General features: G+C 38.5%; 1 protein-coding gene across 1 annotated transcript in view; it reads left to right on the top strand.

Moving 5' to 3' along the window:
* The window catches only part of LOC135071333 (sialin-like), a 32,518-nt gene that overhangs the window by 8,201 nt on the left and 1,719 nt on the right, over positions 1-22,598 (top strand). Inside the window, exons 2-12 of the mRNA XM_063965126.1 lie at positions 8,273-8,456; positions 9,918-10,036; positions 10,709-10,823; positions 13,141-13,315; positions 13,392-13,452; positions 14,579-14,685; positions 17,270-17,370; positions 17,668-17,824; positions 19,440-19,612; positions 19,971-20,074; positions 21,343-21,463. Coding sequence (XP_063821196.1) covers positions 8,273-8,456; positions 9,918-10,036; positions 10,709-10,823; positions 13,141-13,315; positions 13,392-13,452; positions 14,579-14,685; positions 17,270-17,370; positions 17,668-17,824; positions 19,440-19,612; positions 19,971-20,074; positions 21,343-21,463 — 1,417 coding nt within the window. The remainder of the gene's footprint in view (positions 1-8,272; positions 8,457-9,917; positions 10,037-10,708; positions 10,824-13,140; positions 13,316-13,391; positions 13,453-14,578; positions 14,686-17,269; positions 17,371-17,667; positions 17,825-19,439; positions 19,613-19,970; positions 20,075-21,342; positions 21,464-22,598) is intronic.

Genomic DNA, 22,598 nt, shown 5'->3' on the forward strand with positions numbered 1-22,598 from the left:
ACGTTGAACAATAACCCCCTTACTAATAAAAAGTTACACAGTTGTTGAACACTGTTTTAAAATGTCATTTCCATACTAAACGTCACTTTAAAACACTGTTCAACGAGCGTGTAAGTTTTATTAGTAAAAAGGTAAATAAATAAACATAGTGTCGCAGATATAGAAACAAGTGTTCGAAGTAGATGACTTTACTTCGAATAACCTCTCGGTCGATCTATGCATTTATGTACGTACATATTACAGTCTATAGTTGATAGTACATCAAGATATATCTATCTATCTATCTATTTAAGCCTTGGAAGGGTTCGTCTTCGAACCTAGGTCTCCTCTTCAACCTTCCACTGGCTTCTGTCCCTGGCCACTTGCATCCAGTTTACTCCAGCTTGTTTCTGGTGTCATCTGTGCGCTTACCATGAGTTTACGTTAGGTGTGCTCGCTAGCGAGAACGTCAAAAAACTCTATGAAGATTTTATTTCTTGAAAGTAGCCGCTAGGGGCGCTGCACAATATGTCATACATTTAAATGTCATTTTTTTACGCAGTCGCTAGCGAGCACACCTCACATAAACTCATGGTAAGCACACTGTTCACCGTTTAGGTATTCCTCTGCCGCGGGTGTTGTTGCTGGGTCTCCACTCCAGGGTCTTTCTGGCCCCGCGATCGTGGTTCATCCGTGCAATGTGTCCTGCCCAGATGGGCAATGGAGATCCATTTAGCACATTAAGATAAATACTGTGGCATTTTATGTAGTGGAAATAGATGCTATTTTCCAACAAAAATAATACTGATGTGCTAATTCGAATTGTAAGAAATAATGAATAATTTCATACCCTATTGTTTCTCCATTGCCGCTACTAACATGTTAAATTGTATAGCAAATTGGCATTATGTTGTTCTGTAGAAAACATTTCAGGAATTAGAATTATTTAATGACGCTATTTGAATGTATAAAAACATCTGTGTCATCTAATTATAATAACAGTTTTAGTCAAAATTGAGGATAATTTAAAACACGTTATTAAGTAATCATTTATGAAGCAAAAATGTTTGTACAATGTGTAGTGTAGTTAAAATAACTCCAAGTTAATATGGATAATGTTGCTGAAATTTTCCGTCCGATTCATAATTCGAGTTATTTAATTGTATTTCAATGTTTTTTATGACTGCCTATAACAGAATGAGTGTACTTTTAAAATAACCTGTTCATTCCATTCGATATTTTCAGCTATAGAGCTGAAAATATCGGAAATTAATTAATGATGAGTTGAGTGACGTCAGTTGAATGACGTACCTATGCATGACAGTGTAATGGATGCCCTACTCCTAAAATAGTACGAGTGAGGTAAACAACTAAGCTGATACTATGGTGACTTTATGACCCAGAACATACCAAACATAAATAACCCAACTTATAAACTTTGTCGGATTTTATTAGCCGATAAAAATAAGTGATCTCTTGCTGCTCCAGGTTTAAAATCGCAATTGGGTCACCACCTAATTAGGTCGGCTGTTACAATTGTCAACATCTTATGGTGGCCTTCGGGGTAATAGTACCTTCGGGATCTGGTTAATGACGTATTTGGGGGGAACTGGGGTAATAAATCTCGAGATGTTTCCATAGACAATGTTTGTTTACTAACATCACTCATGTAGCACGCAATTAGCAATTAATACATATTACGCATGTCAAACTACGCGGTGGGGAATAGAATACACAACTAAGTAATTCCTTTAAATAGATACATCACTACATATTATAAAACCATCTCGCTTTCCTGATTGACTGTCCCTATGTATGTATGCCTAGATCTTTAAAACTACGCAACGGATTTTGATGTGGTTTTTTAATAGATTCAAGAGGCAGGTTTTTAAGTATAGTAGGTAGGTAGGTACATTATACCTTTGCGAAGCAGGGTCGGGTCGCTAGTTAATTTATAAATGTACTGACTACAATTTTTCATGGTTGACGATGAATTTTCGCACTAAGTATTCTCAAAGGTCCACGACTCTATTGATCTTCTTTACCACCAATTTTAAAATATACTTACTAAGGAAATTCTTTCTTATTTTTAATGTCGTGGATCCGTTGGGAATCAAAATATGAACTTCACGTTTTTTTTAAAACAATAGAGCTGTGGACCTTTGGGAATAAGCCAAATTTTCTACTGAATAAGTATTTTTGAGTACTTAATAGGTACATTAGTGTACTGTAGTTTAAAAATCATGGTCTGTCTCTAATCGGACGGAAAACTAGAAACATTTTTGCTACAGAAAATTATCCTTAACCCCATTGCTAAGTAACTAAAGTGTTTCTTAAGTAACTCTACAGTGGCTTTTTATGCAGCTCTCGGAATTTTCCTTGATGTTAAATGCAGTTTTAGTGGACTAGTTACGATCAATTTTCTTGGCTGATGTTTGTATATTTAAATATCTTTTATTCCTGATTATTTGACGAGTCTTTTATCCAAAGAACCACATTTAACCGTCGTTGATCTATGTAAATATGACTCTTGTAGTTTAACCAGGAGTTAACCTTAGTTAAAAACTAGATAGTGAAGATTTAAAAACACAATTACTTACCTATCTAGATTTAAAATCCTTATCAAAATCCCACGTTCCCAACTCGTGAGTCAGGTCCAATTTTAAAATCCGAGGAGCATGTTGCTATTTAAATTTGAATAATCATACTACCGCATCAAACATGTTGGCTGCACAAAAACTCGTTTGTACAGTCGAAATCAAAAGTTTTAGACGTTTTTATACCGGGTGATATTGAATATCGCTCATGTAAACTCTACATAATTTTAATTATGGCTAAGTTTTGAAGTATGATTTTCTCATTAACTGTACATTAAAACTAAGCGTCGTTACGGCTGGGCGGATTGGTTTTTGTGATGCTAAAGTGCGTTGAAACAACGACTTTGATTTGATAGATTGAAATATAGGGTGTAAATGGTAAATTCGGACATTGCCCCGAAACCAATATCAATCATCAAAGAAATTCAATGTTAAATGTAGACCTACATTTCACTCACAGTCGCGTCAAGACATCAGACACTTGGTTCCAAAAACGTTTAGCATAATTTAAATGAACATACTTTCCCATACTAAAGCCTAGTCAATAATAGGTATTAGTGCTGGTATGACGATTTGTGGTTATCCATAATATTATCAGCTTTGGATAATAAGTAAACTGATAAGCTTAACTAAATTAATATACTTTTTTAATTAACCACTCCCGATAGTGGCTGAATTGTTGGTTTAAATCCAATGAAAAATATTTTTCTCTGTACCAGTTAAAGGGTTAGTTAGTCTATCTGCTCACTTTTTATATTGGTCTGTATTATCACCACTAATAAGGTCCAGAATATAAACAATGCACACATTGCAAACGCGTCGCACAAATATATCAAGCTCATAATACGTGGCAGTTCTAAAAATGCGAATACCCACTCTTCCCGGATTGCCCCACTTAAAGTACACGACTTTCCCCTTTCGCTTATTCCCCATTAGCACAGAAATAGTTGTATTTTATTCCTATACGCAATAATAACGGTAATTAAATTAAATATTAGCCAACGATATCGTTGAATTAAAAAAATAAAAAGGACATGCAATATTTTCATCTTAAACATTTGGTTACCGAAACTCGCTACTCCCACAACTATTCCTTAGTTACCTATGTACACACGGCCACACTGTTAACTATCCATTTCCGTTTTTGCTCTCACTGGTGATTCTTTGCGATAGAACGAGACGACATGACAGGCAATGGATAGTTAATACTGTTGCCGGCGATGGTACGTTATATTGTAGAGAAAACTTATGCTCATTGAACAATTCTTTATTAAATATAATTGATTACACTTCCTATCAAGATAAATGTGATTAATTTCTTACTTTTGCCTCGACTGTCGGTAATTATGAATAATTTTCAATTTATCACATTTACCGTAACATATAGACAAAACAGGCACGTGTAATAAGTCCTCGGGGATTAGACATAAAAAGTTTCCATCCTTTGCGAATAACTGTCAAAGTTAATTTCTAATTTGCCCTGTAAAATGAAATACGGCGAAACGTATTTCAGGAATAATGGATGTAAATGCTGTCTTAAATCTAGAACTTTTTTGACAGATATTGTCTGTCCTATTTTGAAAGAAAAATACTTTTAAAAGAAAACAGAACTTTGATTAAACATGTCTCATTTTCTGGAGACTGAGTGGTTGACGTGTAATCAAAAACCTACAAATAATAATTTATTATTTTATCCTTATAGTCGAAATCGAAAACCTTACGGGACTATTCCCACCTCTCGTTTCCACCACTGCATCTCCTTTGTAGCCAGGATCTACAGCTTGACTGCCATAAAAACCCAACCAATGAAGGTCAAGTTTGTCCCGGGGGAAAGTAATACTGTCATTGGACCCGCAACAAAATAAATCAGAAGAACATAGGAGGAGTTCGAAATTAAGGTTCGACTTCCCTCCATTGCAAAGCGGATGACAGGTGACAAACAAAGGTTTAAAATCTATTACCTTGCCTCCTTCGTGCAGTCAGGTGTGAAAGTATAATTTCTTGCCAACTTTCGCATGCAATATCCCACAATATTGCTCGCGATATTGAAGCTCACTGACGTTTTCTCATTTTGTATGGGAGTTTGCTGTCAGTCGAAAGTTCATACATATTATGAAGTAAAGCACGTTTAGCCTGACCAGGAACATAAAAACCCTCGCCATGTTGCGGAAAACTAATGGTACTAATTTCTTTTAATGGCAACAGTAACTGAAAACTTCATTGACATGTCACCTTGCATGTCAGTCTATTGCTGTCAAAGTGTAAACAAACTTTATTTTAAATGTGCGCAATTGGTTTTATGAATTAAATTGCTAAAATATTTTTATAGTCGTGAAAGAAAAGTGGTTCACAATGTGTTAAAGTATTTGTCGAAGAGAAATACTAAGGGTTCGGACAATATTTTCATTGAATAATGTTTCCGACAAAGGTTGTCAAATTGACTGACATGTTTATCGTATAGTACAGTCCACTATGAAAATTAGCTGTGGTTTGTTTCAACTACCTATTTTAAAAATTTTGTCACTTTGGGGGCGTCCATAAATTACGTGAGACAATTTTGGCTATTTTTCAACCCCCCCGCCCCCCTTGGTGAGATTTGGTGAGATTTTGCCTGACCCCCTCCCCCACCCCCAAATCTCACGTGATATTAAAAAAAATCCGAATTTTAATAGTTTTGGAGTAATATAACTGAGAAACATTTTTTTTGTGTGCTTTATCGTTGTTGCTAACGAGTGCATCAAAAAGATCTATAAAGTTTAAGATTTTAGTTCTTGAAAGTATCTGCTAGGGACGCTGTACAGTCATCATACATTTAATGTATGTCATTTTTTACGCAGTCGCTAGCGGATGACTATTGTGTAAAGTCGCACTAAGCCCACTGATTACGAATAGATCCAGAAAAACACGTGTAGTGACAGCGGTTAGTACTAGGGTCACATTGTTTTTTTACAGAAGTACCTAGTCTAATTGTTCCTTTCTACAAAATCACTAATAATCTAGCAAAATCGATTTTGATAAAAAAAGAACTTGTTTTATAATTTTCTTAATTTCGTCATTTATTCTGCATTTTAGTATTCACACATGCAGACGGAAGCATTTTTAGTTGTATTTGTTTAGTTAGACTGTATAGAATAAAATGACATTATCATCATACAAATAATAATATCATTTTTTAGTCCTGACAAGGAACCCTTAATATAGTTTCGATATGTCTGGCTGTCTGTCTGTCCGAGGTTTTGCTTGGAAACTATTGGCACTAGGGAGCTGTAATTTTGTAGAGGTATGTATATTAATCACGACGACAAAACGGTAGAATAAAATTTTGAAAAAAAAATAATGTTTTAGGGTAGCTGCCCTACATGTAAAGTGGGGATGGTTTTTTTTTTCGTCTTCTACCCCATCGTGTGGGGTATCGTTTGATAGGTCTTTTAAAATGGCTTAGGGGTTTCTAAGACCATTTTTCGATATAGGGATCCGTTTGCAAAATGTTAAAGTTTAAAGTGCCAATTTTTGTCCGAGTAGGGCGTTCCCCCCCGCTAAAAACTAAACTGTTGGCTTGATAAATGTGGAAAAATTCAAGATTATAGTGCTTTTTATGAACTTTGAAGGAAAACTATAGCGGTTAAGATAGATCAGTTAGGAGTTATAGTCGTTTTACTCATATTATAAAATTTCATACCTAATAAAAATTCCTTAGAAGAAAATATTAAAAGTGACTTTAGGTGAAGTAATTGCTTACTTCTGAAATATATTGTGATAACGACGGACAACTAAGGAACCCTACACTGCGCGTGGCACGACACGCACTTGGCCAATTTTTTACTTAAGATTTAACCCAGTTTTCTGGCAAACTATTTCTCTATTTCTTGTGGAAAAAAATACGTGATATTTCCCGAGACCCCCCCTCTCCCCCACGTGAGATTTGGTGAGGTTTTTGTTGACCCCCTCCCCCCCCTAAAAGCCTCACGTAATTTATGGACGCCCCCTTTCTAAGTGTTGAATTTTATGGGATTGGGAAAGAAGTACCGAGTTTGAAGCGTTCATGAGCAGACATTGCAGTTGAATATTCAAGTTCTGAATTTGATTATTGATGAATAATAAAATAAATCTACTAGCTCGATTGATGGTTTCATTTAATTTATTTAAATCAGGTTACCTATAAATATTTTTTCGTTAATTTATGAAAATATCAAATTAGCCCGTAATCCTGAATCCTGATACATAAAGTTAGCCTATTAATTTAACACAGGTACGACTGTACTCAGTGTTGCACTATCAAATGCAATTGACGCGCCTCTATGCCAGGGTTTTTATGTTCCTGGTCAGGCTATAGTTAATATCACGGAATTTGATGGAATTACGAGTAGGCATAATAGAGTTTCACTGTATAGATTAAGCATCAGATTTATCAATTTGCCTTATCAACAATTCACGCTCCAAAAATTGCCTTAAATGCTCTGTTTATTTGTAACTCCAACCTTATGTAGAGGTACTAATTAAAATCGTAAATAAGCAGATGCTCTTCAAGATTACCCAAAAAGATTTTGCTTTAGTGCTCCAAAAGAAGCAAATACGTAGCTGAAAGATAAAATTGTTTGCATCCCGGACAAACAAGACCAGATATTACGCTGCTTACATTTATTACTGCGCCATTTGGAGTAACTTAAGAGTAATTTATACTCCCAAGTCCAACCATGTATACTGTGAAAACACCTAAAACTAAAACAAGCAAGCAAGCTTTCAAGAGGAGAGCGTATCTTTACCTTAAAGGCCGGCAACGCACCTGTAACGCCCCTGGGTCTGCGGGTGTCTATGGGCGACGGTAATCACTTACCATCAGGTGATACGTCTGCTCGTTTGCCTCCTGTCACATAAAAAAAAAATACCTTTTCTTAACAACTTTTCTTCCTCTTTATCAACTTTAATAAATACAGTGTCGTATGTGTAGTGAAACATGGGCTATTCCCATCTCTCATTCCTGTATGTATGCCCTTAAATTACCTGAATATTACCTTTATGTAAATTTTAAACCCAGTTTTAACTTATCGAGCTCTTCGTAAAGTCCAACACTCATGAATTTCTAAACCACGATTACCGATTTTACCTTGTCCTGTCAATAATCATATCTAATGATGACCAACGGCCCCTAAAAAACATAGAAAATGCAATGTCGATGACGTCTTTTGTATAATAAGTGATATTCAAAGACGTCAGCAGTTACTTTAAATGTATAATAAGGTAGGTAATATTATGTAGTATGTATTACGTTGTCAAATAATGTACTATCAAAGTGCAAACTTACAAAAACACATCTTTGTCCGGAACAAAAGGCACTTTTGTCTTTGAGAATGTACCTACCTTATTAAATTCTACATACAAAAAGAATCAATTATTTATTTCAACCTATAAAAAAGGTCCATGTTTCAACCTTTAATTCTTTTGCGTTATTTTCAGACATCAGTTTAATTTTCTTTACCCAAAGTTTTATCTTAGTGGTATTCGTTAAGTAGACTTTTTATTAATGAAACGAGGGATACCGAGAATAAATTCAGACAAGTTGAGGCTTTCCAGTCCTATCAATCTTCCAGGCAATCTCATTTGATATTCCAACTAACATCGGCATCGCCCCTCTCCTAAGAAATACTGTCTTCTTTTGTTTTTTATTCGTAACAAAATGGACTATTTTTTTTTTTCAGGGAAAAAACAAAAGAACACACAAGCAGTTCATGGTGCTTCTGGCATCGGCGGCGGTTCGTGGTGGCGCTGCTGGCTTTCTTCGGCTTCTTCAATGTGTACGCGTTGCGAGCCAACCTTTCGGTAGCGGTCGTCGCCATGACAGAACCAGTGGAGACCAAGCTTGAAAATGGCACAATAATATTTGTAAGTATCCCAGAAATTCATATGTTTATTTGATGGTAGCATTAGAGGCCTCAAATGATTCCTCAAAAGAATCCATCAACAGTCTTGCGATATCGTATTTTAGCAGATTATAGGTAGGTCCTGGTTACATACAAATTACTGCACATTAGTACACAACCTGATGTGCCTGATGCTTGATGCAGTCTGCTGCATGTGTTTACTTGATCCGTGATCCACACGAAAACCGTCATTTCTTTATTTTAAAAAACTTAAAAAAAAGGAGGAAGTTCTCAATTTTACTCTGTTTCTTGAAATTTTCTACAGAGAGCTCTATCTTGGAATTTATAGCCGTATCTGCTGAAACATTTCGTTGGAACAAGCAACCTTGGTTGAACGAGTCGTGAATGCATTAATTTCTACCATTAGCTCGTTACGTCTGGCAATCAAAGTGTAATTATTCTTTAAGCAATTTAATAGGCAGCAAATTTTGAGAGTAATAAAACTCCTATCTTAACTAAATCACATATCTCAACAGGTGTTATTTGCAGAGACACGTCACCGTGTACTTAGATTGCTGTTTGCTCAGTTTGTTTATGCATTTTTACCTTTAAAGATAACGGCGGATATTAAAATAAAAGCATTCCAACTTTGAGGTCACATTTGAGGTCTAATGTGTTTCTCTATTGGATTTTTATTAACTTATACGTTGTTAAACCTCCGACTCTATCAGAGACGTTTGTGGAAAGCTGTATAGTGCCTATAAATGTTTATTAATATCGCAGACGTAGACCTGATGTAACAAAATGGACCTTATGTCGAAGGCACAGAGATCACGTATGACCTATTTACGGGGTTAAGCGTTGACCAACTTTGCTGTAAAGTATACCAAGTTATTTTTTTCCTCAAAATTGTTTGAACTTTGACCCAGCGAAATAAGGGCTATTTTGAAAGGTTATGCGACTGATGGTGACGCATGTATGTAATGGAGGGTGTGGAAACCCTCTCGATTTGAGAGGCCATAAAAATTTTGATCTTGTACAGTCTTCCATTATGCGAGTCGTTTTCGCGCGACGTACTGTTGGTCCACTTATTTATGACACAGTTGACAACATTTACAATGTATTTTTGCAAAATATGCAAGAGGCACACGTTCATAAAATGCCATAGGTTATTGTTACAGATTTTAGAAACTTATAGTAAGGCATGCCAATTTGGAGGAGGATCATTTGTAATTTTACAATTTATCTTCCAAATATTCCTTTCCACTATAGGTAATAATGTTTAGGAATAAGTCTTCCATACAGGCACTTTTATATTTTCCTCGTTATTAGGCGTTTCGCCTGATGCTTACGGACCAAAGAGCTCTTGCACATAAAAATATACATTTTTGTTGCAAAATAGCGCCTACTTATTACTTATTTTCTTTATTTATTAATATTTTATATAATTTATTTATTAATTACTTGTTTTCCCCAATTCCAGGCGCCAGAATTCGACTGGAGCTCGCAGACCAAGGGTCTCGTGCTGAGCTCCTTCTTCTACGGGTACCTGGTGACGCAGCTGCCTGGAGGCTGGCTGGCATCTAAAATAGGAGGTAACAGGTTCGTTCCGTTTTATGAACAATAGCTTGCATGCGCTGGGACAAATAAAAAGAGGGTTTAAGAATTAGAACGTTTATTGTGAAAAATCTAAAACGTTAAAATAACGGTATCGTTATAGCCAATGAGTGGCTGTTGTGTAATGTCAATGTCACACTAGAATCGTCAGAAAAGAGGAACGCGCGCGGACGACTTCGTTAAATATAAATTCGATAAATTATATTTAAAATGAGGCAATGTAATGTAAAAGTTAAGTATCCAGTATTTTATTTATGAGAATAGATCTACCGGCCTCTAAGACTACTCATACACATTTTTAAAATTATTTGTAAATTGGTAAAAACTTAGCATGCTTAGCTACTACAATAATAATAAAGCTTTAAAGGCCAAATAATATTTATCAACTAGTTTATCGCAGTTTAAGAGTATGTATATTTATGTTTCGTGAGCTTCGGTAAACCTACAGACTTTTTTTTAAATTTAAAGCACAGACGAAGAAGAACCTTTTCTTCTAATAAACATTTCTGAAGCTCACTATCAAAAGTAGTCCCGAGAAGATTATTACCAAGTTGCCCCAAAGATTATTCCCAAATTAAAAATGTTTTTTTGCAAACGCTTTTATACTATCAACTTATTTATCTTCTTCACTCAATACCATCTTCTATGGTGTTCCAGGGTGTTCGCGATAGGCATTGGTGCCACATCGCTGCTGACTCTACTGACCCCGCCGTTGGCGTATACAAGCACGGGCCTGCTTATCGCTGTGAGGGTAGTGGAAGGACTTTTTGAGGTATCATATTGGTATACTTTTTTCTAATAGACATGTTGACACCACCAATCAACTGACGTACTTTTTAAAACTGTCAAAATGAAACTCTCCCATAGAATTTGTATGGCACTACAAGCAAGTGACGTCACTATTTTGTCAACTCAATCAAACTACTTTTTTCAATTACAATGCGAACAAAAATCGTAATTTACAGATAATTTAAAATAAATTAAGTTTTTAAGACCAGAATGAAGGGTCTTTTCAACCGACTTCAAAAAAGGAGGAGGTTCTCAATTCGACCCGTATGTTTTTTTTTTTCTATGTTTGTTACGCGATAACTCCGCCAATTATGAACCGATTTGAACAAATCTTTTTTCGGCGTATAGGTAATACCTCAAGGGTGGTCCCATTTAAATTTAATAATAGAAAAAACAACCCCCAAGGGTGGAAAATTGGGGATGAACTTTTTTATACGCAATATCTCCGCCGATTATAAATCAATTTGAACGATTATTTTTTTGTTGAATAGGTATTATCAAAAGGGTGGTTTCATGCGAATTTGAAGAAAATATTTCACCCCCAAGGGTGGAAAATTGGGGATGAACTTTTTTATACGCAATATTTTTAATTTTTAGTTTTTTTTGTGTTCACGCATTTGAAGTCGGTTTTATTTTTTTTAAAAGTTAATTATTAAAAAAGTTGTGGTTTCGAATTATTGGGGTATGGTGTCAAACTGTCTATTAGGTACTACTTCAGGTCTAGCGGTTAACTGAAATAGTCACAAAAACAACCCGTGTAGATAGGATCTATACCTCAGGCGCTGACTCAGCTATGAGCTAGACCTGTAGTAAGTACGAGCAAGTACTAAACTTCTGGTAAATACTTTATTAATATACTCTAGACAGGCTGTCCTGAATATTTTCCACATTTGAGACGTTGTTGACTTGACATTTTGTTGGTTGCAAGTGAGCGAGAGTCGAAATTGAATCTGTCATGAATGTTACTTAATCTAGAGGGCAGATGTGCAAAAAGTTCATGACGTTTAATGAGACTTTTCGCTCATTGAAAACATTTTTTTTATTCTGAACTTTATAATGGTGTACAGATCGTTTCATCCACGAAGATGCGCCCCACCAATGAGGGCTATCGTTTTTATACTTAACAGTTGGCGATTGACAGGACCTTACTCTACAGTGGCGCCATCTTGATGAGTGCAAATGCGATAGTCCTCCTACCACTTTAGCGCTCACCAGTTGGTGCCACTATCTTCGCTACTAGCAAGTGACAGGACCTTACTCTACAGTGGCGCCATCTTGATGAGTGCAAATGCGATAGTCCTCCTACCACTTTCGCGCTCACCAGTTGGTGCCACTGTCTTCGCTACTAGCAAGTGACAGGACCTTACTCTACAGTGGCGCCAACTGGTGAGCGCTAAAACGATAGCCCTCATTGGTCGAGGGAAGCGCGGAGTGCGGGGAGTTTGAACCGAGCAATCCGAGCGTCATTATTGTATTGCATGTGCACTCATGGATAATTTAGCGTGTACCGATAACACTCAAACATTATCGGAAGAGTGGTGGGGCGCGTCTTCGTGGATGAACCGATCTGAAACCTACCTACCTACTTCAAAGTCTTGAAACTATTACACCGGTCAACAAAAAAAAAATTTTTTTTTGCGCATGAATTTTACTTATTATATTCTGATTATATAAGCAAATTTATATAAAAAAGTGCGATTACAAATCGAAAATATTTTGATTTCGATTTGAATTTTCCATCTTCATAGAATGTCTCTAAAGATGCACGTCACATTCTCATTGGGATATATTTATAGATAATTATGGGGGCTTATTCGCAAGAACAAGGGGCACGCTTTCATCAAAATATAGTGGGATTTGAGTGACGACGTTACCAAGGCCAGTAAACTGAAAGCATGATAGGGTTAGATTTTTATGAGAAAAATCTTCTATGGAACGTGACAGGAAATTAGAACTTTTCATTTTTAATAAATATTTGGACTCTATTTTAAATTTTCTCTTGTGAGAATGAATCTTAAATGGATGTTTGGTGTGTTTTAATAATTAGAAAGAATGAAAGAAAGAAAGAAAAAAAAATATTTGGCAACAAATTAAATCATCTCTATGTTCATGTTTCATACATTCATTGATATGATTTTTTCTATTTTTTACACATAAAAGCAAATTCAGAAAAAAATTTTGTTGTTATTCTTATTTCTAGGTATTAAAGCAATAAAAATAAGCTATGCATAACCCGTGCGCAAAAATGCTGTAGACAGTTGTTATTGGCCCATGTATTTTGTAACCTCTCTTCTTACCAGGGTGTGACATATCCATGCATCCACGCGGTATGGGCCCGCTGGGCGCCAAGCGAGGAGCGCGCGCGCCTCGCTACTTTCGCATTCAGCGGTAGTTACGCCGGCACCGTGGTGTCTATGCCTGTGTGTTCCATGCTCGCGACATATACCGGCTGGCCGGGGATATTCTACGTGTTCGGTGAGTAAACCATAACACTAAACACTACCTTATGTAGCTGTATAATAAAGGCGATAATGCATAATACCTTATGTAGGTGCATTATGGGCGATATTGCAACAAAGATCGCTGCTCTCGCATTCAAAGGCAGTTGATCGGTGAGTGCTAACGCTGGGACACCTTATGTAACTGTGATAAGGGTGATATTTCAACAAACGCAACGTTCGCATTCAGCGGCAGTTTCGCCGGAACCGTAGTGTCCATGCATGTGTGTTCCATGCTCGCCGCAGTATTATACCTTATGTAGATGGAATAAGGTCGATATTGCAACAAACATGGCAACTTATTTAGAAGGAATAAGGTTCATAATGCAACAGAGCAACATTCGCATTCAGCGGTAGTTACGCCGGCACCGTGGTGTCCATGCCTGTGTGTTCCATGCTCGCGAAATATACCGGCTGGCCGGGGATATTCTACGTGTTCGGTGAGTATTATACCTTATGTATAGTCTGGTCGCCGAGCTCGTAGAATTTTGTCCAATGACCCCAAGCTACCCATCCTTATCGCTCGCGCCTAATTATATTGCTGTCGCGACTGTGCGCCGGGCGCCCGCAGTGAGTGTGCGAGCGCGACAGCAACATAATTAGGCGCGAGCGATAAGGATGGGTAGCTTGGGGTCATTGGACAAAATTCTACGTGCTCGGAGACCGGGCTTTAGATGGAATAAGGTTCATAATGCAACAGAGCAACGTTCGCATTAAGCGGTAGTTACGCCGGCACCGTGGTGTCTATGCCTGTGTGTTCCATGCTCGCGACATATACCGGCTGGCCGGGGATATTCTATCTACGTGTTCGGTAATTATGTTATCTTATGTAGATGGAATAAGGTCGATATTCTGGAGTGGAGGCCGCGTACCGGAAAACGCAGCGTGGGACGTCCACCCAAAGGTGGACCGACGACATCATAAAGGTAGCAGGAAGGCGCTGGACGCAGGCCGCTACCAACCGGGCAACATGGAATCCATTGGGGAGGCCTATGTTCAGCAGTGGACGTCCTATGGCTGAGATGATGATGATGATGATGATGAGGTGTAATAACAAGGGTGATAATGCAATTACAAAGGCCTCCAGACGCTGTGGCACCTAATGTAACTGTGATAAGAGTGATATTGCAACGCGTCGCCACTTTCGCATTCGCAACTTTACGTAGATGGAATAAGGTCGATATTGCAACAATCATGGCAACTACCTTATGTAGATGGAATAAGGTTCATATTGCAACAGAGCGACGTTCGCATTCAGCGGTAGTTACGCCGGCACCGTGGTGTCTATGCCTGTGTGTTCCATGCTCGCGAAATATACCGGCTGGCCGGGGATATTCTACGTGTTCGGTGAGTAAACCATCATTCTAAACACTACCTTATGTAGCTATATAATAAGGGCGATAATGCAACAGAATTCCATTTGTTCGGGGAATATTTTATGGTTTATGGTTTAAGATATTTATTTTCTCAAAAGATTACAAAAATCACTTACAGAGAAAATACAATTTAACAAAAATATTAATTATGTAAACGCGCGAACACAAAAGTGGGTACATATAAAAAACATTCACACGCCGAACATTCAATTGCTGATCGAGTTCGATGCAGGCGCTAAGGCCGCGGATACATTAACTCATTTACGCAACAAAATTAATTCATTTTACGATCATACATTGTACCTATATTTATTTATTTATATAATTCACTGTGGACTTAGAGTTTTACCAGGCCTGTTCATCTCCGCGAGTTTACATCGAAAACATAACACGGACGATAGCCCACTCACAGGATACTATTCGACAAGGCCTCACATACGAGCGAACATTGACTCACGCACGTGTTAGATTTTTGGACCTTAGTCATTCGTAATTTAGGAAATATTAATGTATTAAAGCAGATTCTTTAATTAATAAAGTTACCACAAAAAGAAGAATAAAATTAAGCAAAATCTAGCATAAGATACTTTACGTTATATTCCTATCATATCGTATTATATCGTGGAAATATATAGGACTATAATACTGTAGTTTAATAAATAAGCAAGTTCCAAATTAAAAATCCAATTATAAATTCAAATGGTTTATTCAGTATAAAGCCCTTTTCCAGGGCACTTATACACGTCCCAAATATAGCTTGCCCTACCACCACTTCGGGACAACTTGGGCTGGTGCTGAGAAGAAGTGGCGGAAGAAACTCAGTCACCTTTGTCAGCCTCTTTTCCAACCAGTTATAACTTATATAAAAATGAGTAATCTAGCAGTAATTACGTCTTATTTATTTTTAACATTTTGACGGTATTTTGTATAACCAGTATTTATAATCAAATACACAGAACACAAGTTCTAAGTTAGGTTACGTTAAGACTTAGATTTAGGTTAGGTTAAGAGTTAGGTTTAGGTTAGGTTACGACTTAGGTTTTATACCATAACATAACCGGCAACTATAAGCATTGTCCTTCTTTATACTGGTCATCAAACTACCGACCCGACCCCGTGGCATGTCACCATCAATTGGCCAGGTGTCAATATAATAGGCCTGGCGCAGCCACATAGCCAGGTGTTAATACAATATCACAATAATACAATACAATTACACAACAAGCATAATAATAGTACCAATAAACAATGTATACTTAACTTTGGTCAGCAATCAGCATCACCTCAAAGATCCGTTCAGACTGCCTCTCAATGAGAAATTCCATCTATTTATACCCACATTCTCCCTCTTTTTACTCAACTTCGATTGGTCGGCTTAAAACGACCAATCAGAACAGTCGACCAATCAGAGCACAGGATTTTATAACTATTTTTATTCGGAAGCGGAAGTTGGAGTTTCTCATTTTACAATATATCATAAACAGGATTTTAATACTTTTCATATTTAGAATCCGAGATCTAAATTAAATTCTGAATTATTAAGAAACCAGAAACCTTACGATAAATTCTTATTTACGAATTATATAAATCTAAATTTTAATGTCACTTAATATGGCGGCTGTGCAATGTTTTGTGTGTGTAGTGTTTAACAAGTTAAAAAGTGTACCTATTATACATATTTACCATGGAATATTAATATAAATCAGGTATGTAGATGTATATATTCTAACACACGCGTATTCTTGTGTATGATGGAAGAAAATAAAGAAAATGGTGTACTAAATACTGTGCAGTATTTAACTGCCTCAATAATAATAAAAACACAGAATGTACTTTTTTAAGTTGCCTCAAGACACTGAGAGGTAAATAAGTTGTTAAAATGGTGCTTTACTCTTGAGACAGGCTAAATTACACCATATTGTAAATGACATTGAGCATACATTTTTTAAATACCTTCGCGAAGTAAAACTTCTGTACGTAGTACTTATTATTATTCTGTGCCTATACTGCATAAAATGTAGCAGTGATAAGAGCGATATTGCAACAACGATGGCCTACAAAGATAAGCTGGCACTGTCAGTAGTGTCTATGCCCGTCTGCTTTAAGCCCGCGTGGTATACTGGCTGGCCGGGGATATTCTACGTGTTCATCATTTCAGTCATAGGACGTCCACTGCTGAACATAGGCCTCCCCCAATGATTTCCATAATGACCTGTTGGTAGCAGCCTATATCCAGCGCCTTCCCGCTACCTTTATGGGGTCGTCGATCCACCTTGCGGGTGAACGTCCTACGCTGCGCTTTCCGGTACGAGGCCTCTATTCCAGAACCTTCCTGCCCCATCGGCTGTCAGTTCTGCGTACTATGTGTCCCGCCCATTGCCATTTCAGGTTACTAATCCATAATCGGCGAGTGACCTTTATGTAGACAGAATAAGGTCGATAATATGACAAAGGTGGCAACGTTCTCTCGTTCGTACTCAGCGGCAGTTACGCCGGCACCTTAACTGATTGTAATAAAGTTCAATTTTCTCAATTTTACGCGTGTTTATTTACAGGAATAATGGGACTGGTGTGGACGACGATATGGTGGTTGGTGGTCAAGGAGTCGCCTGAAAAAGACCCTCTTATAACTCCGGCTGAACTGAAATACATACAGGTATGAAAAAATAAATTTCTTTTTCTAATTTAAAACTTCGCTCATTATTATTGAGATGTATAGGCACGAAAGAAAGCAAAAAACCCTCTTAGAACCAACTACTGACGAAGAAGTTACAAAGAAATTGCAAAGAGAATCTGGTACACGACCTATTACGCAATGCAAGGTGTACAAACGACCTTATAAAGATTGCCAGAAGGCGTTGGATGCAAGCCTATGTTTAGCAATGGACACAGAAAATATTTAAATATCTTTCTTGGTGATTGATTGTAATCAGTTTTATGAATCCCATTGCAGGAATCCCGCGGCACGCAAGCGGTTGAAGGCTCGCACACGCGACACCCGTGGCGCGCCATGCTGACGTCAGCACCGGTGTGGGCCATCGTCATGGCGCACTTCAGTGAAAACTGGGGCTTCTACACGCTGCTTACGTTCCTGCCCACTTTTATGCAAGGTATGTCTAAGTTCAGCAGGGCTAATAATACGTGACACCCGTGGCGCGCCATGCTGACGTCAGCACCGGTGTGGGCCATCGTCATGGCGCACTTCAGTGAAAACTGGGGCTTCTACACGCTGCTTACGTTCCTGCCCACTTTCATGCAAGGTATGTCTGAGTTTGACGAGATATAATATAACACGTGACACCCGTGGCGCGTCATGCTGACGTCAGCACCGGTGTGGGCCATCGTCATGGCGCACTTCAGTGAAAACTGGGGCTTCTACACGCTGCTTACGTTCCTGCCCACTTTTATGCAAGGTATGTTTAGACATACGTATGTTCAGCAGGGCTTATAATACGTGACACCCTTGGCGCGCCATGCTGACGTCAGCACCGGTGTGGGCCATCGTCATGGCGCACTTCAGTGAAAACTGGGGCTTCTACACGCTGCTAACGTTCCTGCCTACTTTCATGCAAGGTATGTCTGAGTTCAGCAGGGCTGATATGTGACACCCGTGGCGCGCCATGCTGAAATTAGCGCCAAAAATGAGTGCTCATCTACTGCTTCTACTCATCAATTATTATAGTTCGCGCACCTATTGAATGGTGCTTTGCAAAAAACAAGAGATAACTTTATGGAACATTTTACTTCTGACGCTCTGCATTCTACATGATGCGTGACATTTTCATGGATTAGTTATTACCTTACCTTTATAATTATTGTCCAAAATGTAAAAAAGTCAACAGATACAGATACTCACTTTAATCACATTTAGGCTGAGTTGCACGTCACCATCTTACAAACGTCAAAAATCTGTCAAACTCCATACAAAAATCACCGGTTAATGTTACGGTTAAAATAGAGAGCGGTGCTTCCTAGCACAAGTAACATCTGTTGCTTAACAGGAAGCTCCAACAACTTGTAACTGAACTAGGCTAAGTTAAAGAAATAAACGTTAAGAGATAACTTGGTATTGTCATTCTCACTAAAATGTCTCTGGGGTGGTGGCGTAGTGAGGCGGGTCGTTACATTCCCTCTAATATGGTCGAGTGAAGCGATGGCTGGTTCACTCGTCATGTCTGTGAACAGGCGCTGCTTTCGGGGACTGGTCAATCCAAGTTATTCCAACTTATGTATGCGAGTCATTTCTACTAGTATTTGAGTATGTAATCTGTAAGTCTAGATATTAGCACGTCACTACCTTGTTTAATATGCCACGCAATTTTGTATACCCATTCTTATAAGATACACTATACAAGAATGCATGGTAAATTCAGTGAACTGCTCCTGAATCGAATGTACCTGCTATTTCTATTTATTTATATTAACCGGCAGACAGTGGTGACTGAGTTTGTTGCGGCGCTTCTTCTCAGCACTTGCCAAATGTTGGTCTCGAAGCGCTGGTAGGGTAAAAAGATTATGAGACATGTAGAGGCTCCTTAAGAGCAAAATGACGATTTGTAAGAACTATTTATTAGTCTAAACAAATAAAGAAATTTTGACTTTGACTTTGACTTTGAAATAATTTGAATTTGAAAAATAAGGGGTGCAATCCAGCCGTAGTATCTTTTTGTATCAAGATTTTGAATGCATTTCTATTTCTCAATATCCTACTATCTCAAATTCCAGACGTGTTCAAGTTCGAGACGTCCCAAACGGGCTGGTTAGCTGCTGTACCATATCTCGCCATGGCCATAGTACTTCAAGTAGCGGGACACTTGGCCGACTGGCTTCTAAGGAGAGGGATTTTGACGAGGACCAATATCAGGAAGCTGTTCAACTGCGGCGCTTTTATTTCGCAGGTAATAAGGTTCTGAATTCAAAATCAAAAGTCAATTTGAGGCGAGTTGAGAAGTTTTTACTTTTTGTATATAGCGCCATCTATTGGTAGTGACTGAAACCATACATTTATAGATGCTATTTTGTATAAAGCACGGCATGTAAAGAATTACGCAATAGAATCATAGATGGCGCTGTATGGGAAAAATATCAAGGATCTTTTTATAACCAAATCAAAAACTGTGTTAAACATTTTTACAAGCCAAAAAAGTTGTTTACATGCAAAACTGTATTTCAGACAGACGTGATGGCATTGTATTGAAGCCTTTATATCGTCATGTAAAATGTCCAAGGATTATCTATGTATTTATTGTATTTCAGACAATTTTCATGGTAGCAGCTGCATACGCTACGACTGTGACCAGTTGTTTGATCTGCCTCACCATCGCGGTTGGATTGGGAGGCTTCGCGTGGTCTGGATTTAGGTAATAACAACTATTTTTAATCGTTCGTTCGTTTCAGCCGAAAGACGTCCACTGCTGGACAAAGGCCTCCCCCAAGGATTTCCACAAATTTTTAATAACACTAACAAAAAATAAGTCGCCTACTTACAAACAAATCAAACATTAATATGCTGCAGAGTAGAATATGACAACCACCTCCTTTTCCCGTCAATATCGTATAGGCCAGGGGTGGCCAACCGGTCGATCGCGACTATTAGTCTAGTCGATCGTGGAAAGGCAAAAAATACTACATGATTGTGTACTAAACTATGCTGTTTAATTTAAGATTTCAAGAAGTATGTAAGTGGTAGATCGCCCAGGGTTTCGTTAGTAAACAGTAGATCTTATGTCTAATCAAGTTGGCCACCCCTGATATAGGCAATGAGGGCTATCGTTTTAGCGCTCACCAGTTAGCGCCACTGTAGAGTAAGGTCCTGTCACTTGCTAGTAGCGAAGACAGTGGCACCAACTGGTGAGCGCAAAAGTGGTAGGAGGACTATCGCATTTGCACTCATCAAGATGGCGCCACTGTAGAGTAAGGTCCTGTCAATCGCCAGGGGTGCCAACTGTTAAGTATAAAAACGATAGCCCTCATTAAAGTAGAAAATGCGATCATCAGGCCTTCCCAATCCGTCTGGCTAACGTGGGAAGTGTAGGCCAAATTCTCCATTTGCCTACTGGTTTTCAGAGGCTCGTCTTTCTGCAGTGAAGACTAAGGCTGAGTTGCACCACCTTATTTTAACCGTAACAATGACAATAACGGGTGCTTTTTGTATGGAGTTTGACAGATTTTTGACGTTTCTCAAAGTTAAAGTAATTGGCGGAATAGTGTGCCCTCAGTGGCGAAAAAACGCAAGTTCATCGCCATAAACCAAAGAAGAAGAAGATGGTGCAACTCGGCCTAAATGACCTGATGTTGATGATATTTAGTTTAATTTATCTGGCTTAATTTATTAGTTTTTGAGTGTTTTATCTTGCATACCAATCTATACTTCTATACCAATATTATAAATGCGAAAGTAACTATGTCTCTCTGTCTCTCTTTCACGCCTAAACCACTGAACCGATTTCGATAAAATTTGACATAAAGATAGTTTGAGTCCCGGGAAAGGACATAGGATAGTTTATATCCCGGTTTTTGAAACAGGGACGCGCGCGATAAAATTTTTCTGTGACAGACAAAATTCCACGCGGTCGAAGCCGCGGGCGGAAAACTAGTTTACTAATATATTTTTTGTTGCCAATTTCAGTGTGAACCACTTGGATATCGCGCCACCGCATGCCAGTGTACTAATGGGTGTGTCTAATACCGTGGCTACGTTGCCCGGCATCATCAGTCCGCCGCTCGCTGGAGCCATCGTCACTGACAAGGTATAAAGCATCATATGTAAAGCCTGGTCCGTGAGCACGTAGAATCCCGTCCAATGACCCCAAGCTACCCATCCCTATCGCTCGCGCGTAATTATATTGCTGTCGCGCTCGCACACTCACTGCGGGCGCGCGTCGCACAGTCGCGACAGCAACATAATTACGCGCGAGCGATAGGGATGGGTAGCTTGGGGTCATTGGACGGGATTCTACGTGCTCACGGACCAGGCTTTAGTTGTGATAGGATTTATTTTACAACAAAAATCTGTAGAAACGCGGTGGTGAGTTCTAACACCGTGGCTACGTTGCCTGGCATCATCAGCCCGCCTCTTGCCGGCGCCATCGTCACTGACAAGGCATAAAGCATCTTATGTAGTTGTGATAGGATTTATTTTACAACAAATATCTGTAAAAACGGCGAGGTTGGTTCTAACACAGTAGCTACGTTGCCTGGCATCATCAGCCCGCCTCTTGCCGGCGCCATCGTCACTGACAAGGTATAAAGCATCTTATGTAGTTGTGATAGGATTTATTCTACAACAAAAATCTGTAAAAACGGCGAGGTTGGTTCTAACACAGTAGCTACGTTGCCTGGCATCATCAGCCCGCCTCTTGCCGGCGCCATCGTCACTGACAAGGTATAAAGCATCTTATGTAGTTGTGATAGGATTTATTCTACAACAAAAATCTGTAAAAACGGCGAGGTTGGTTCTAACACAGTAGCTACGTTACCTGGCATCATCAGCCCGCCTCTTGCCGGCGCCATCGTCACTGACAAGGTAAAATGACACTTAAATCAGTTGTAATACGTTCTGTGGTGGAATTGTATAAAGCAATCGTTATCATTTGACAGTTCATAACGTACGATTATTCTGTCAAACACTTTGTTTAACTGACTTTATCGTACGTTATGAACTGTCAAATGATTACGATTGTTTTACACAATTCCACCTCTGTTTTACAACATTTATCACAACACCAATAAGTCCAAAACACGTTTCCGCGGTTATAAGAGGTTAATGCCCGTTTTGACCATCAATCCCTAATTTTTAAGTGACCCCTATGGTAACACTTAACAGGAATTTTGTTTTCATAGGGGTCACTTAAAATTAGGGATTGATGGTAAAAACGGACATTA

This window comes from Ostrinia nubilalis, chromosome 4 (assembly GCF_963855985.1).
Source record: "Ostrinia nubilalis chromosome 4, ilOstNubi1.1, whole genome shotgun sequence".
NCBI lineage: Eukaryota > Metazoa > Arthropoda > Insecta > Lepidoptera > Crambidae > Ostrinia > Ostrinia nubilalis.